This window comes from Piliocolobus tephrosceles, chromosome 2 (genome assembly GCF_002776525.5).
Source record: "Piliocolobus tephrosceles isolate RC106 chromosome 2, ASM277652v3, whole genome shotgun sequence".
In the NCBI taxonomy this organism is placed as follows: domain Eukaryota; kingdom Metazoa; phylum Chordata; class Mammalia; order Primates; family Cercopithecidae; genus Piliocolobus; species Piliocolobus tephrosceles.
Window position 1 is genome coordinate 118,613,724 of NC_045435.1, and position 15,392 is coordinate 118,629,115.

The 15,392-nt window shown below is 34.9% G+C and overlaps 1 protein-coding gene across 1 annotated transcript in view; it reads right to left on the minus strand.

Moving 5' to 3' along the window:
* LOC113224940 (EGF-like and EMI domain-containing protein 1) overlaps positions 1-15,392 on the minus strand; it is a 608,761-nt gene that overhangs the window by 178,841 nt on the left and 414,528 nt on the right. Inside the window, 1 exon segment of the mRNA XM_031935244.1 lies at positions 8,633-8,755. Within this exon segment, the coding sequence (XP_031791104.1) occupies positions 8,633-8,755 (123 nt within the window).

Here is a 15,392-nt window from a genome sequence, read left to right on the forward strand (position 1 = left end):
CACACAGCCATTTGCCCTGATTGGCTGCTTCTACTTCATTGTTTTTGTAATGAGTGGCATGGGCTGCTGAGGCAATAAGAAGCCTTTTGATGTCTTGCATGTCAGCTACAGACCTCTAAGACCTAATTTTTTTCTTGTCTGCCTCTTTTGGCACTACCTGTAGAAGCCATAACTGTCATAAATCTGCACGCTCCTAATGAAATCTGCTAAGTGAGCCAGCTCATCTTGGGGAATCTGTATCAGCTATGGTCTCTTCCAGCTCCTCTCAATTCTAGATACTCTGTTGACTATAGTTAAGTGTTAGCTGAAAGCAGAGGTGCTGAAGTGATTACTCAAAATTATTGGGGGAGAAATGATGGACTTTATTTAAAAGACTGGCTTAAATATAAATAAAGCTGATTTCCATTTTCATAACAGAGTTTCAGATTTGAATTGTATGTGTTTTCATTCTAGTCTAAAAGACACATATATTTAAGAATTCTCTCAGAAATTTCTGCAAGGAATGTCTTGGGAACAGCAGTAGTAGCTTTGTTGTTAAAATCCGAGATGCCCTTCAGCGTCAATCAGGAGACACAAGAGACAGCAGGACAAGTCATACTGGGCAGAACTCCACTAGGGAATTTTATTAAGGAAATTAAAGAAATGGAAGGTTGGTTGTTCAGTCCCAGGGCTAAGTGATCAGTGTCTGTCCCGGTTCCTTTCAGCTCATTTTGATAAAGATAACCCAGTGGGTTATCTTTTTCTCCTCTTAATTCTCATAGCACTTTGTTTGTGCCTGCCTTATATTTACTGCTGCTATCTTACACTAGAGCTGTTTGTGTATCCATCTAATCTCCTTTATTGAACTGGAAACTCCTGAGAGAGAAAAAGATAATACTGCACATTTTTTAAAATTTTCAACAACAAATAGCATAGGAGGAAATAAAAAAAAAAAAAAAAAAACTGGAGAGAAATAAAATTTCCTAAGCATTAGGCAAATATAAAGTGTTACTATTTTGAGGGGATACAATAACAAATTCATGTTGCCAGCCTGAATTTTGAATTAATTGAGATCTAATTCAAAATAGTCATATGGAGACAAAATATCCATTTTATTTTTGTTAAAATTAAAACTGGATAATAGAATGTAAGGGTGCAGTAACAATGGGCTTCCTAAAAATGCATGCAGAATTAGACAAACTCTACCACCTGGTCCCAGGTGTAGATGGAAAACCTGTCTTCCTCATGTGGGGTCCTGGCCTGGTGAAACTTATATTTAAGCAGAGCAGCAGACCAGAATGGTCACTTTTTGCAGGCATTTGCAGGCCCCAAAGAGAAAATATGAATGTGAGCTAAACTCAACAGACCAATTTATTTCCCCAAACTCAGCAGTGAGGTATTTTCACTCCTCTTCTCTTGGGAAGAAGGCAGTGGGAGATGTGAGGTGCAGACAGAGGTCAGGAATGTTACTAATAAACAATCCCTGTTTAGGTGAGCACAAAACAGGGGAAAGAAGGTTTTCCTACCATCGACATGCTTTCAAACCACATCTTATTTGATTTTTCAACTTATATAAGGCTCAGCATTATTATTCTGGTTTTACAGATGAAGGGAAAGCTCATAGATATTAAATAACTTGCTCTAAGTCTCACAGCTAGTAAATGTTAGAGTCAATATTTGAATTGAAAATTTGTGCTCTTTGTTTGACACACAGCACACTGTAAGGGTCTGATACATGCTTGGTGAATAATAAGAAAAAAAATCTCTGCATACAATTATGAATCAAGTAGATAAATCCCGCACATTTTAAGTGGTTCAAGTCTTTCAAATGTAATTATTCTGTATTGTAAATGTGTTTCTATAAATTCAAAATGGACAATCTTTAGTATATGTGGATAGACTATATTGGATTTTTTCCAAATTATTATTCATCTGTATAAATTTCAATAGTTGGCAATTCTAATAGTTGACCACTCCAATAGTTGCCTAGCTCTTGGAGGCCAGGTAATTGCTATTACTTTGCATGCTCCATAACAACAATAGAAAGAGGTCCAGAGTTCGTTTATAAGTGACTATTAAGAGAAGCAACATGCAGAAGTAGAAAAATTCTTCATAATGATTTCAAGTTTTCTTAATAAACTCAAAATAAATACGCATGTGTATACACACACACACACACACACATATATATACACACACACACACACACACACACACACATATATCGTATTTTATTCTTCAAGTGCCAACGGACTATACTTGGCACAATACATGTTTTTACTAAGTTGAACAACTACACATTAGTGTGCTGTAAGTGTGGGGAGAATTACTGATTATTTAAGTGTCTCTGAACTAAGAAGAAAATAAAACACACAGGCTTAAACTTAAACAGGAGCAATATAGGTTACACATAAGGAACACTTTCCTGATCACAAGAGTTATTAAACAGACGTCCTGCCTTAGAGATCTCTAATACTAGGGTAAACAACTAGCTGGTTTAGATACCATGCTGCCTGGAGGCAAAGAGCTAGCCTGAGTGAACTCTCAAAGATATAATATAATTACTTGACTTTCATGTAAAATATCACATAATCATTTTATATTCAGGATGCTTACTGATACTGAAACTCTGTGAAGAAATAACCATATTTTGTACTAATCTGGTATTCTCAAATTACCCAACACAGTGCTGAACACATCATAGTTACCCAATACATGTTTACTGACCAGACTGATTTTTCAATGAAGAAGAATGACAAATGGGAAAAGGGGAACTGGCTTCTGTTCTCTGCTTTACAAATAAATTGTCTAGGACTTGGAGGAAATCAGTCAATCGCTCAGGGTCTTAATTTCCCTCCTCTGACAATCATGGCTTCTATGAGTTGAGGGCCTCTCTACCCCCACAACACTGTGACCCCACAGTCAGACTAGTCTGCATCCAGTTCATGCTGTCCATTAATCACATCAAAAGGAAAGGACACTGGATAACAAATAAGAAAGTTTGGTTTCTGGTGTCATTTTGCTCATCAACTAGCATTGTTAGCTTGTCCAAATCATTTAATTTCCCTGGAATTCCAACTATAGAAGCCTTTTGGAAGCTCAAATATTCTGTAATTCTACCACAGTGGCATGCTGAATTATATTATCTGTTTATTCACTAAATCATTTGCAATACAATTTAGGAAAAAAATGACCCAAAATATCATTAAAATTACTTTAAAATATTTTAACAATCAATTATTTAAACAATACACCTTTATCAATGTATAGCATATGTTCACTTATTTCTCTCAAATAGAAGAATTTATCTCAGATGTCCAAACAATGTTCACTACCTTTGCAAGTTAATGTATTAGAATGTATAGTAACATTAGTTACCATTTCATTTAGAAAATTTATTTGACACCACAAGATTACCAAGCTTGAATAGCCACACTACTTATGCTGTGGCACCAATAATTTAGACAAGTCATATGAAGAAACTTTTCAGAAAGCTGAAAGTATACCAAAAGCCTTTGATTTGCTCCCCAGAAATAAAAAAAAAAAATGTGATTTTCCCTTTCAAATGACTTGTTATCAGCAAATATTTACACTAATACTGATAACCAAATAGTTTAAGTAGTCGAACTTTAAGTGACAATTCCAGCATGATTAGAATCTGTAGATAAGGAAATGAATAAAAGGCATATTGACTGTATGCTTGTATGCATTTATGTTTGAAAGGATGATGGGTATTCATTCATCCAATAAGCATTTATGGAATTCCCCTATGTGCTAGACAACTGTGAGCTGGGGATGAAAAAGTGATAAGACATGGTTCTTTCCCAGAAAATATCCCCAATCTAATTGACAGTACAAATGTGTAAATAAGTACAGTGCTCTGTAAGAAGTTATGAAACAGAGGTATTAGTGTATATAACATGAAAAGGAAGAGAGTGTAACTAATGGGCCTAGAAATAAGGAACAATAGATTTAGACCTTCCACAAGGACCCCAGATGAATATAGAAGGCTTATATGTGAAATAGCAAAAGAAAAGAATACAACTATATAAATGAGCACACATACAGAAAAGAATCTACAAATTTGAGAAAAATGAGATTTCTAAAACATAAAGTTAAATGGTTGAAACCTGAAACAGTATAATCAGAATTACAGAAGAAGGGGATGTTTAGCAACATTCTGACCTCCATCCACTAGATGCCAGTGGCACCTACTCCCCTCAGCTGTGAAAATCGATAGTGTCTCTGAACACTGACAAGTGCGTCTGGGGGACACAATCACCAAGGTTGAGAGCCACTGCCATAAAGAACATATGAGAAACAAAAAGTACTGGCCTATTGCACTCATAGTTGTGGATACAACATCCTAAACAAAATAATAGAGAATTGACTTTAATAGCAAATAAAATGATGATACCAGATTATTTTCTGAAATGCAATTATAGTTGCATATTTGAAAATCTATAAAAATAATCACTCACACTAGCAAATGAAAGAAGAAATTTACATCCTTTCAATAGAAAAATATATATACATATACATACAAATATGCACCTATATAGATCTATATATAGATCTATGTTTATATATATGTGCATGTGTGTGTATGCGTGTGTGTATGAACCAGTAGTTTCCAATGTTTTTGGCACCAGGGACCGGTTTTGTGGAAGACAATTTTTCCACAGACCGGGGTAAGGGGGATGGTTTTAGGATGATTCAAGTGCATTACATTTACTGCGCACTTTATTTCTATTATTATTACATTGTGATAAGTAATGATTATACAACTCAACATAATGTAGAATCAGTGGGAGCCCTGAGCTTGTTTTCCTGCAACTAGACAGTCCCAACTCGGGGTAATGGGAGACAGTGACAGATTATCAAGCATTGGTTCTTGTAAGGAACACACAATCTAGATCCCTTGCATGTGCAGTTAGCAGTAGGGTTTGTATTTCTATGAGACTCTAATATCATGGCTGATCTGACAGGAAGTGGAGCTCAGGTGGTGATGTGAGTGATGGGGAGGAACTGTAAACACAGATGAAGCTTTGCTCACTCACCCACCGCTCACCTCCTGCTGTGTGGCCCAGTTCCTAACAGACCATGGAGCAGCTCTGGTCTGTGGCCCAAGGTTTGGGGATCCTTGACACACACTATGTGTACATTTGAATATCCCCCACAGCATCCAGTGGAAGGCATTTTTTCCCTTCATTTGTTTATTTAATCTATATCTTGTAAGAATCAATCTGTATATGAATCAGAAAACATTCTTTAGATTCAGTGCTGTGCCTGAAAGAAGAGGACACCAGTGAAATTTAGCTAATCAAGAGCCTTCAAGTTTGTACCTCTTTAGAGGAAAAGTTAAAGACTAAGATTAACTAACAAGATTGTTTATAAATGTTTAAATTCCATCCACTTAAGGGCAGATTCTAGATTTATTATTTATTTGTCATTTATTGTTTAGAGACAGGGTCTCACTCTGTTGTCCAGGCGGAGTGCAGTGGTGTGATCACAGCTCACTGAAGCCTTGAACTCCTGGACTCAAGTGATTCACCTGCCTCGGCCTCCCAAAGTGCTGGGATTATAGGTGTGAGCCACCATGCCCAGCCTAGATTTATTTAAATAGTACAACAAATGCCCATTAAAATGCTGGTCTCTATATTTTAAAAGACAATTCAAATAAGTTAAATTCAATTTATATTAATGCAAAGTAAAAGCATTTTTAAATGACTATTTAATTCAATGCTGTAGCATTCAACTAAATGGCCTTTGAAACCAACTGACCTCTACTGTTACCAGCCAGTAAATAAACATGAATGACTCATTACTACACTCACATGAATGCTCATTTGCAATGGCTTTAGAATGCACTGGATATCAAAATGATCTCTATTATGTTTTATTTAATCATATACATTAATAAACCTGAGATGACTGTATGTTCAACAATCAAGCAAGCTGAATCTCTAGCAGTACCATCTCTAGCAAATAGTCATTTAAGGAAATGAAAAGAAAAAATGATTCTAACATCAATGAGACTGAGAGAACAGGTTCTTTGCAGGTGAGCTTCTCTACTCCATACCACCATCCCCAGTCCTGGACAAGTAGGAAGTCAATGTTACCTCATTATATCACACTCTGGATTCTTGATTATCATACTCTTGATTCTAAATCTATTGTTCCTTATTTCTAGGCCCATTACTTACACTCTCTTCCCTTTCATGTTACATACACTAATACCTCTGTTCTGTAACTTCTTACACAGCACTGTACTTGTTTATACATTTGTACTGTCAATTAGATTGGGGATATCTTCTGGGAAAGAACCACGCCTTATCATATGAACACTGATCTTAATTGTATTCAGTTTGTGCAAATGGACTCAGCAAAATGAAACCATGGAAATCATTTCTCTAAATACCTTGTCACTTATATGAGTGACCATGAGTAACTAACTTCAGTTAAAATAGGAGATAAGTGAAAGTAAATGAACTAGTGGGTGCAAAGTCTAACATGCCTTGTTAGCCTAATAGCTATTATAAAAATAATTATTATACGTAAAAATGGCAAATTGCTGTGATAGGTACTTCAAATGTATCTATAATAATGACAATGATGATACAGCAATAATAATACTTACTTAGTCAAAGAGAAATACATAGCTTGTTGCCTGTCAGGTGAAGGGAGGGCTCATGGCAAACGCTATTCCCATAGTACAGACCATGTTGTCTTCAGTGGTCATCATCCCACTTTTACCTTGAACACAATGCAGTCCTTAACTCTTCTTCTGAGATTGAATCAGTACTGGGATCACCATTGCCAAATAATTTCATCCAGAAATAGAGATTATTGCACTTGAATTAAAAAAAGAGCCTGGGTGAATTTAGGGTTTGCCTTTGTGAATTTAAACAGTTTCTGCCTCTACAGCCCTTCTTTTTTTTTTTTTTTTTTTTTTTTTTGAGACGGAGTCTGGCTCTGTCGCCCAGGCTGGAGTGCAGTGGCCGGATCTCAGCTCACTGAAAGCTCCGCCTCCTGGGTTTACACCATTCTCCTGCCTCAGCCTCCGGAGTAGCTGGGACTACAGGTGCCCACCACCTCGCCCGGCTAGTTTTTTGTATTTTTTTTAGTAGAGACGGGGTTTCACCATGTTAGCCAGGATGGTCTCGATCTGCTGACCTCGTGATCCGCCCGTCTCGGCCTCCCAAAGTGCTGGGATTACAGGCTTGAGCCACCGTGCCCGGCCTCTCCAGCCCTTCTTATTGCTGCCTGCACAAGCCCTGCTGGGAGGGAATGATAAAGTGAAACTGACACATTTTCCAACCTATTCACACCTACAAGTTTGTCTTGCCTTTGGTAGTCTCAATGAAACCCACAGCCCTAGCCTTAGGTGTCTTCAGTGGGGATATATTTTGTTTGTTTTGTTTTCTCTTACCAACTTATTCCTATATGCCCCATCAGGAACTAACTTTGTTAAGGGGAAAAAAAAAAGAATGTAATTTTTTAAGATCAATGATAGAACATTAGAATAAATGCTTTTCTACTGTCATCTTAAAACAAACAAAGATGCCTGACTATATAAAATTCTCAGGTATTTTAGTAATATGGCCAGATAGAAAAAATTCAGAAAGGATAGTTATAAGGCATGGTAATAGTGATCCTTTTAATCTATTATGTTCCCTTTCAGAAATTAAGAGAAGGAAGCAATCTCTGTCCTTCATTACATTCCCAATATAGGCAGCAACTAAGTTCATAAATGAGAGTACCACTTATAGTTATCATTTGAGCACCACCCTTTATGTTAAGTGCTTTAGATGCATTATCTTATTTAATTCTCGCAGCAACTTTTGTGGTTTAGAAACCACCATTATTCTAAATATTACCAATGAAGGAAGAGTCTTAGCAAAATAAAATAACTTGCCCATGGTAACACAAGTCATAAGTGACAGAGCTAGGTCTCAAACACACATGTCTTTGCATCCAGTGCACTTACCCACATGCTATAACGCCTTAAAACACCACTTTGTAAGGCTTGGGCTTATGTTTCAATCTTAGCTTCTAATCAGTGAGCTCCTTCAGGACATAATTTATTTCTCATTAATTTTTATATCTCCAGAGCATGGAATAATGCCTGATACAGAGCAGGAACTCAATGATTGTCAAATGAATAAAATGATGAATTAATAAATAAATAAAGGAAGGGATTAATTTTAAAAGGAAACAGAAAATTGAGGTGTGCAAAAAGCTAATTCTATACCAAGAATATTATTCCTGTGGTTAGTTTTGTGCCCCTCCATTTGCATTGCAGCAACATATGAGTATTTTATAAGTATCATTTTTACTTTAGAATTAAATGAAATGCTTTAAAAAATATGTACTTTACTCAGGGATTTAAATGAATGATTGAAATTCCATAATCAGAACGTGACACAACCAAACCAGTGTATAATCATATGTTTCCCATAATAAGCTACTTGAAATGTTCTTAGGGTTACAATATTGTAATCTAGACATGAGAGGAGGAAGATCTGTGCTCTTGACAACAGGTTCAACACAGGCACTTCAACTGGCTCTGGATAAAAGACAAACCTCCTCTTTTGCATTACATAGATGTTCTCTCTTTCCTTATCAGTAAGCAGACAGTCTTAACTGTTACCTTCACATCCTTTGCCATCTTCCTCCAGCTTCTGGTCAGCTTGACATTTGCAGTAATAACTGCCAACTATATTACAGCATCGATCTTGACAGACACCATTGTCAATGGTACATTCATTTACATCTGCAAGTAAACAGTGAAACAGAATTAGCCTCCTGTAACTAGACATACAAAAAGAAACTTTGATGCTTCTCTGTTGAAAATGAACCATCACAGAATGATATCATTATTTAACCTTGGATTAAATGAAATAATACAATATTTCATTTTGATTAGAACGAATACACTCTAATTTTGATGTGAAGAAAGAGACAAGTCATAATTTTGGCATCTGAAATACTACTTTTGAACAATAAACTAAGGTCTTTTCTAGTCTTATGGATTTGGGAAATTTATGGTACAGACCCAGAAATTTCACATACAATCTTTTGAGGATGAAATTGAGAACAATGAGAGAAACTAAACTAAGGTCAGGACACTAGGCCACCTGCTTACCTATTAAATGTGTTGTTATTGGCTTCTCAAATAATTATTACTCACCACTATATATATGCCATTGTAGTGGACAGTGTGAGAAAGGTAAAAGGGTATTTCCATGGTTTCCAAAGTTTAAAATGTAGCTGGAGTCGAGGACTAAACAGAAATGTGATTTGGTTGAGTCCATATACAGGATCTGCCCACAGACCACTCCTAAACCCATGGCCATAAGTCATCTTTACAGACAGGGTTCAATTTTATGTATTTATCCAATCCAGTTAACAATTGGCAAGTATTCCAATCCATCTTCAAGTTTGATAGTGGCCTGTGAGGTGGCTTGATTTACGGTTCTGCTCAAATGAGGTACCTCTTCTGCATGTTGACTAGTTGACTTGATAGGTCCTTGCCTCATGAGATGAGTGTGGCTTGAAGAGGGGATGGAGTGGACAAGGAGGAGGTATGGAGGGGCAGGGAAAAATGGGAAAAAGAGGAAGAGGGAGACAGAGGGAGACAGAGAGAGACAGGGAAAGGAGAGGAGAAGAGTTTGGTCAGGAACAGCAGAAGAAGTAAAGTAGAAGCATAAGCAAAGTCTCATCGAAGTGTGGATCTATCACAGCAGAAAACAACTGATACTGAAAGACCAATCAGGTAATAGGCAGAGTGAGCAACAATGCATCTTGACTGAATGTAACTGATTTTGTCTGATTCCCTTGCCATGCAACTTTGACTGTTTTGCTTAAGTTAACTTTTCACTCAAGTGTGTCTGGCTTCTCTCATTCAGCACTGTTTAGAAGATATATCCATTTTGTTGCATACACTTGTAGATAACACATTCTTATTCCTGTATATTGTTCCCTTCTATGAATATACCACAATATTCATTTCACAGAAGATGAGCATTTAAGCGTTTTCTTATTTTTGGCTTTTGTGAAGAGTGCTGCTATGAACATTCTCATAGATGTCTTCAGTGAGCTTACCAATGCATTTCTGTTGGGTAATACAGTTGACCCTTAAACAATACAGATTTGAACTGTACAGGTCCACTTTATATGTGGATTTTTCTAAATACAGTCAGCCCTCCATATCAGCAGGTGCTGCATCCACAACCAAATGTGGAGTCAAAGTACAGTATTCACAGGATATGAAACCTGCATATGTGGAGGGCCTGCTTTTTATATACTCGAGTTCCACAGGGCCAGACACAGGACTTAAGTATCCACAGATTTTGGCATACACAGGTGTCCTGAAACCAACATACCCCTGCAGATACTGAGGAACAGCTGTACATCTAAGATTGGACTTGCTGGGTCAAAAGTCTGAGATACTGTTTAGTATTTATAGATAAATGGTCTCCTTCAGAGGCTACTCTAATTTACACTCCCACCAGTGGTGTATTAGAGTTCAGATGCTACCCATTCTTGCCAACATTTGGGATATGCTGTTTTTTGTTTTTTTTTTTTTATTGATCTATTCTGGAAGTTTAATAATAGCATCAGGTTGTGATTCTAATTTGCATTTTCCCAATGATTAATCAGGTTAAGAATATTCTCATGTTATTGGCCATTTGGATAACATCTTGTTGAAATGCTTGTTCAAATAGTTTTTCCATTTGTCCAATTCCTAAAATATTCATTATTGTACTTGTGGGTCCTCAAATAGGATGCTAAGAAAAAGTGGTGTCAATGGTTATCCTCTTCTTGCTTCAAATCTCAGGAGAGCTTTTAACAGTTCAAGGTAGGTATGATGGGTACTGTTGGGTAGATACAGATAGATATAGATAAATGTTCCTTTCTAATCCTCATTTCTTTCATATTTGATTCATAAAGGTGTAAAGTTTTATCCACCACCTTTTTTGAATCTATAAAGATAATTAGATGTTTTTTCTTATTCTGTTAACATGATAAATAACAGGATTGAATTTTGCATCTCTAAAATAAACCTGGTCATGATACACTACTTTTTTTAATACATGCCTCAGTTCACTTAGCTAATACTTCATTTGGAATTTTAAAGATATTTTTCATGAGACAGATTTGCCTGTACGTTTTCTTGTTGGTAAATAGTCTTCTTGATTTTGACAACCCAGGTCATACTAGATACATCAAAAAAAGTTAGAAGTGTTTCCTTCTTTTCTATTACTGAAATAATCTGTGCAAGATTGGTATAATTTATTAATTAAATGTTTGAAAGAGCTCATTTATGACACTACCTAAGGCCTGGGATTGTGGGGTGCATGTGTGTGTGTGTGTGTGTGAAGGTTTTCAATTACAGATTCAATTTCTTTGATATAAGAATATTCAGACTTTTATTTAAATATGTGGGATAAATCATGTGTTTCAAGGAATTTGTCCCTTTCATATTAATATTCAAATGTATTGTTGTTAAGTTGCTCATAATATTCTCATACTACTACTGTTTTAAATGTCTGTCCAGTTGTGCTGAGGTCACCTTTCCTATTCCATGAAATTCTTGTGTGTCTTCCCTTTTTTTTCTTATCAGCTTTGCTAGGAATTTGTCAGTTTTATCTGTCTATCTTGACTCTCTATCATCTATCTATTTTAGTCTTCCCCCCCCAAAAAAAAAAAAACTGGCTTTATTGATTTTTCAGCATTGCACATTTTCCCCACATAATCAGTTTGTGCTATGATCTTTATCATTACCTTTATTCTACTTTCTTGGGTTTCTTTCACTATTTTGCTTCTAAGTTCTTGAGATGGAAATTTAGATAATTGATTTTTAGACTTTCTTTTAAAAAATATTCCTGGTTATCTGTAAACATGTAACCAACCACCTTAACACTAAGTGGCTTAGAAAGACAACTTACTATTATTTTCCACATGTCTGGGGATTCTCAGGTCATAATCAACTGGTTGGTGCTCATTTGGGGTCCCACAGAAGGTAGAAGTAAGGTGACAGCTAGTGGTAGACCTGCATGGAGGCTTGTCACTCCCATGTTGGGATTTGGGCTGAGATGGTCGAAACATCTGGGTGGCTAGTCAGGTGTCTCCCTGTCTCTCCATGCAGCTCCCTACATGCCAAACTCCTGCTTTTCTCCTGCTTGGTGTCCTCAGGGTGGAGATATTTTACATGGTGGCTTACCTCCCCCAGGGAGACTATTACAGTAGACTTAAACAAAAGTTGCAAGGTTTCTTATGATCTAGCCTTGGAAGCCACATAGCCTGACTTCTTAGATTTTTGTTAGTTAAAGCAGTCACAGGCCAGCAGAGATTCTGGAAGGGTGGGGAATTCCTTCTCACAATCAGGGAATTGAATACACTGTATCCAAACAAGGAAAAAATTGATGCCAGCCTTGTTGAAAAGAACACATCACACTCATATTTTCGTTTTCCTAAAAATAAAAGTATTAGCTGCTCACCACAGGTTTTAATATTTCATTTTAATTACCATTGATGCAAATTATTTCCTAATCTACATAAATATTTCTTCTTTGGATTATTTTGAAGCATGTTTTGGGATTTTTTTTACACATTTGAGGAATTTTCAATCATCTTGTTATGAAATGCTAGACTAATTCCATGGTGAACAAAGAATACACTCTACATGATTTCGATTCTTTACAATTTTTTAAGACTTGCTTTATATTCCAGCACATGGTCAATTCTGTTTTTTTAAAAAAAATCTATATTTACTGGAAAATAATGTACACTCTTCAGTGATCAGATGCTATGTTTTCTTTATGTACATATGTGCATGTATACAACATATACTTTCATACATTATACATGTATATTTCAAACATGTACAAATACATATATTTAATTCATTTGATTTGTTAATCATGATTTTCATATCTTTATATATTTAAGAATTTTTTCATATGCTCGTTCTATCAGTTAGCAAGAGAAGCATAGTGAAATTGCTTTATTTAATTTTACATGTGCCCTTTTCTGACTGCAATTTTTGTTTCATATAATTTGAAGCTCTATTATGAGGGGCATACAAACTTAGGATTACCACATCTTCCTAGATTAATGCTTTGTTATTATAAAATGTTCCTCTTTAAATCTAGCTATGCTTTTTTCATTAAAGTTGACTTTTTGTGATGTTATAGCTGTATCAATTTTCTTCTGGTTAGTTTCTTTCGGCTAATGACTTTGCATGTCATTTCATTTTCTAAACTTTAGTTTTTCCCTTTTTTGTATTCATATATCTGAGAAATTATCTCTTTATATATAAATATACCTGTATATACATTAATTTAATATAAACATCTTTGACTTTTAGCTGTAGTATCATATCATTGACTTTTAACGTCATTGTTAATGTATTTGGATTAAATTTACCATTTTATTGTTTTTCTAAATTCCCCATAGATTTTATGCTACTGTTATGTTCAACTCTTACTTTTCTCAAAATTTATTTTTGGTGGTCTATTTGCCTTTTTATCAGATGGTCGGTCATATATTCCTTTGTTATTCTTTTAGTGGTAATTCTAGATATTAAAACATCTATTATTAAAGTCTAATATAAATTAGTACTTTAACCACTTCCAATATAATGCTAGAACCTTACATTTTAACTCTTTTAAAGTTTTTCTTACCTATTATATTATTGTTATTTTATGTATTTTATTTTTGGAAATTTAAACCCCATAAGACATCACAGTTATTATTTTATATATTCAGAAGTAATTTAGGTTTATTCACATAGTTATCTTTTCTGGCATTCTTTATTGCTTCCTTCATTTCTGTGCTTCTTTCTGGAATAATGTCCTTTGGCCTGAAAATTGCTCTTAGTATTTCTTTTCATATGGATCTGCTGGCAACATTTTCTTCATGCTTAGTCAGGAAATAGCAATATAAGAAAAGGTGATTTTTTCACCTTAATTTTTAAATAAAAAAATATATATATTAGAACTTTTTTAGATTTACAGAAAAATCTGAAAGAGTACAGGTTCACATGTACTCCACACATCCCATATTTCACTGTTTTAAACATCTTATATTAGTATAGTTATAACTATACTAATTACATAATTAAATATGCACTAGATAATATAATCTATCAATATTAGGTTATTAATTATAACTAATGTAACATATTGACTATGACAGTTTCTCAGACTTTCCTTATTTTTGATGACTTTGATGGTTTTGAGAAATACTGGGCAGGCATCCTATAAAATGTCTCTCAATTTGGATTTTTGTAGTGTTTTTCTTATTTTAAACTGGGATTGTGGGTTTTAAGGAGGAAGACTATAGAGGTAAAGTGTCTTTATTATCTTAACATGACCTAACACTATTGATGCTGACCTGGATACCTGGCTGATGTAGCATTTGTCAGGTTTCTCCATTCTACAGTAATAAAGTTACTCTATTTTTTTCCTCTTTCCATAGTCTTTGGAGTAAAGTTATTATGTACAGCCCACATATAGAAAGCGGAGAGTTATGCTCCCTGTTGAGGGCAGAGTATCTAAATAAATTATTTGGAACTCTTATGTAGAGATCTGCCTCTTCTCCATTTATAGTTACACCTGATGTTTTGAATAATATTTTCAATGGAATAGAATTCTAGAGGTTTTTAGAAAGCTTATTAGCTGTGTCATTCTATCATCACTTAAATTTCGTTTTGAAAATAATTTGACTGTTTTTCTCTGTGTGCTTTTAAGATTTTCCCTTTGGTTGATTAATAAATACAACATAACAGATTGGAAGAATAAGTTCTAGTACTCTATTGCACAGTAGGGTGACTATAGCTAACAATAAATGTACTGTATATTTGAAATGGCTATATGAAAGGATTTTGAATGTTTCAATAATTAAGAAATGATAAATGTTTAAGGTGATAGATATGCTAATTACCATGATTTACTATTACACAATGTATACATGTATCAAAACACCACATTGTGTCTCATAAATACATACAATTATGCTGTGTCAAAATTTTATTTTTGTTATTTTTCTTCATATATTTTACTATGATGTACCGTGATATGTTTTTCTTTGTAGTTTTCCTCCTTGTATTTGTAGTGCATTTTGATTTTGTAGTTAGATGTCCTTCAGTTTAAAGAAATTGTTCTCACCAGTATCTATTCAAATATTGCTTTTGCCTCATTTTGATTGTCTTTTCTTTCTAGTACTTCCATACACAGGTTTACGATACCTATTTCTATACATCATTTGCCTTATGCTATTTTCTATTATATTTTATTATTTTTTGTTGTTAGCTTCAGTAGAGATAGCCTACTGACCTTTCAGGTCATCAATTCCATAATCAGTTGTTTGTAATATGCCATTAATCCCATCTATTACATTTGATA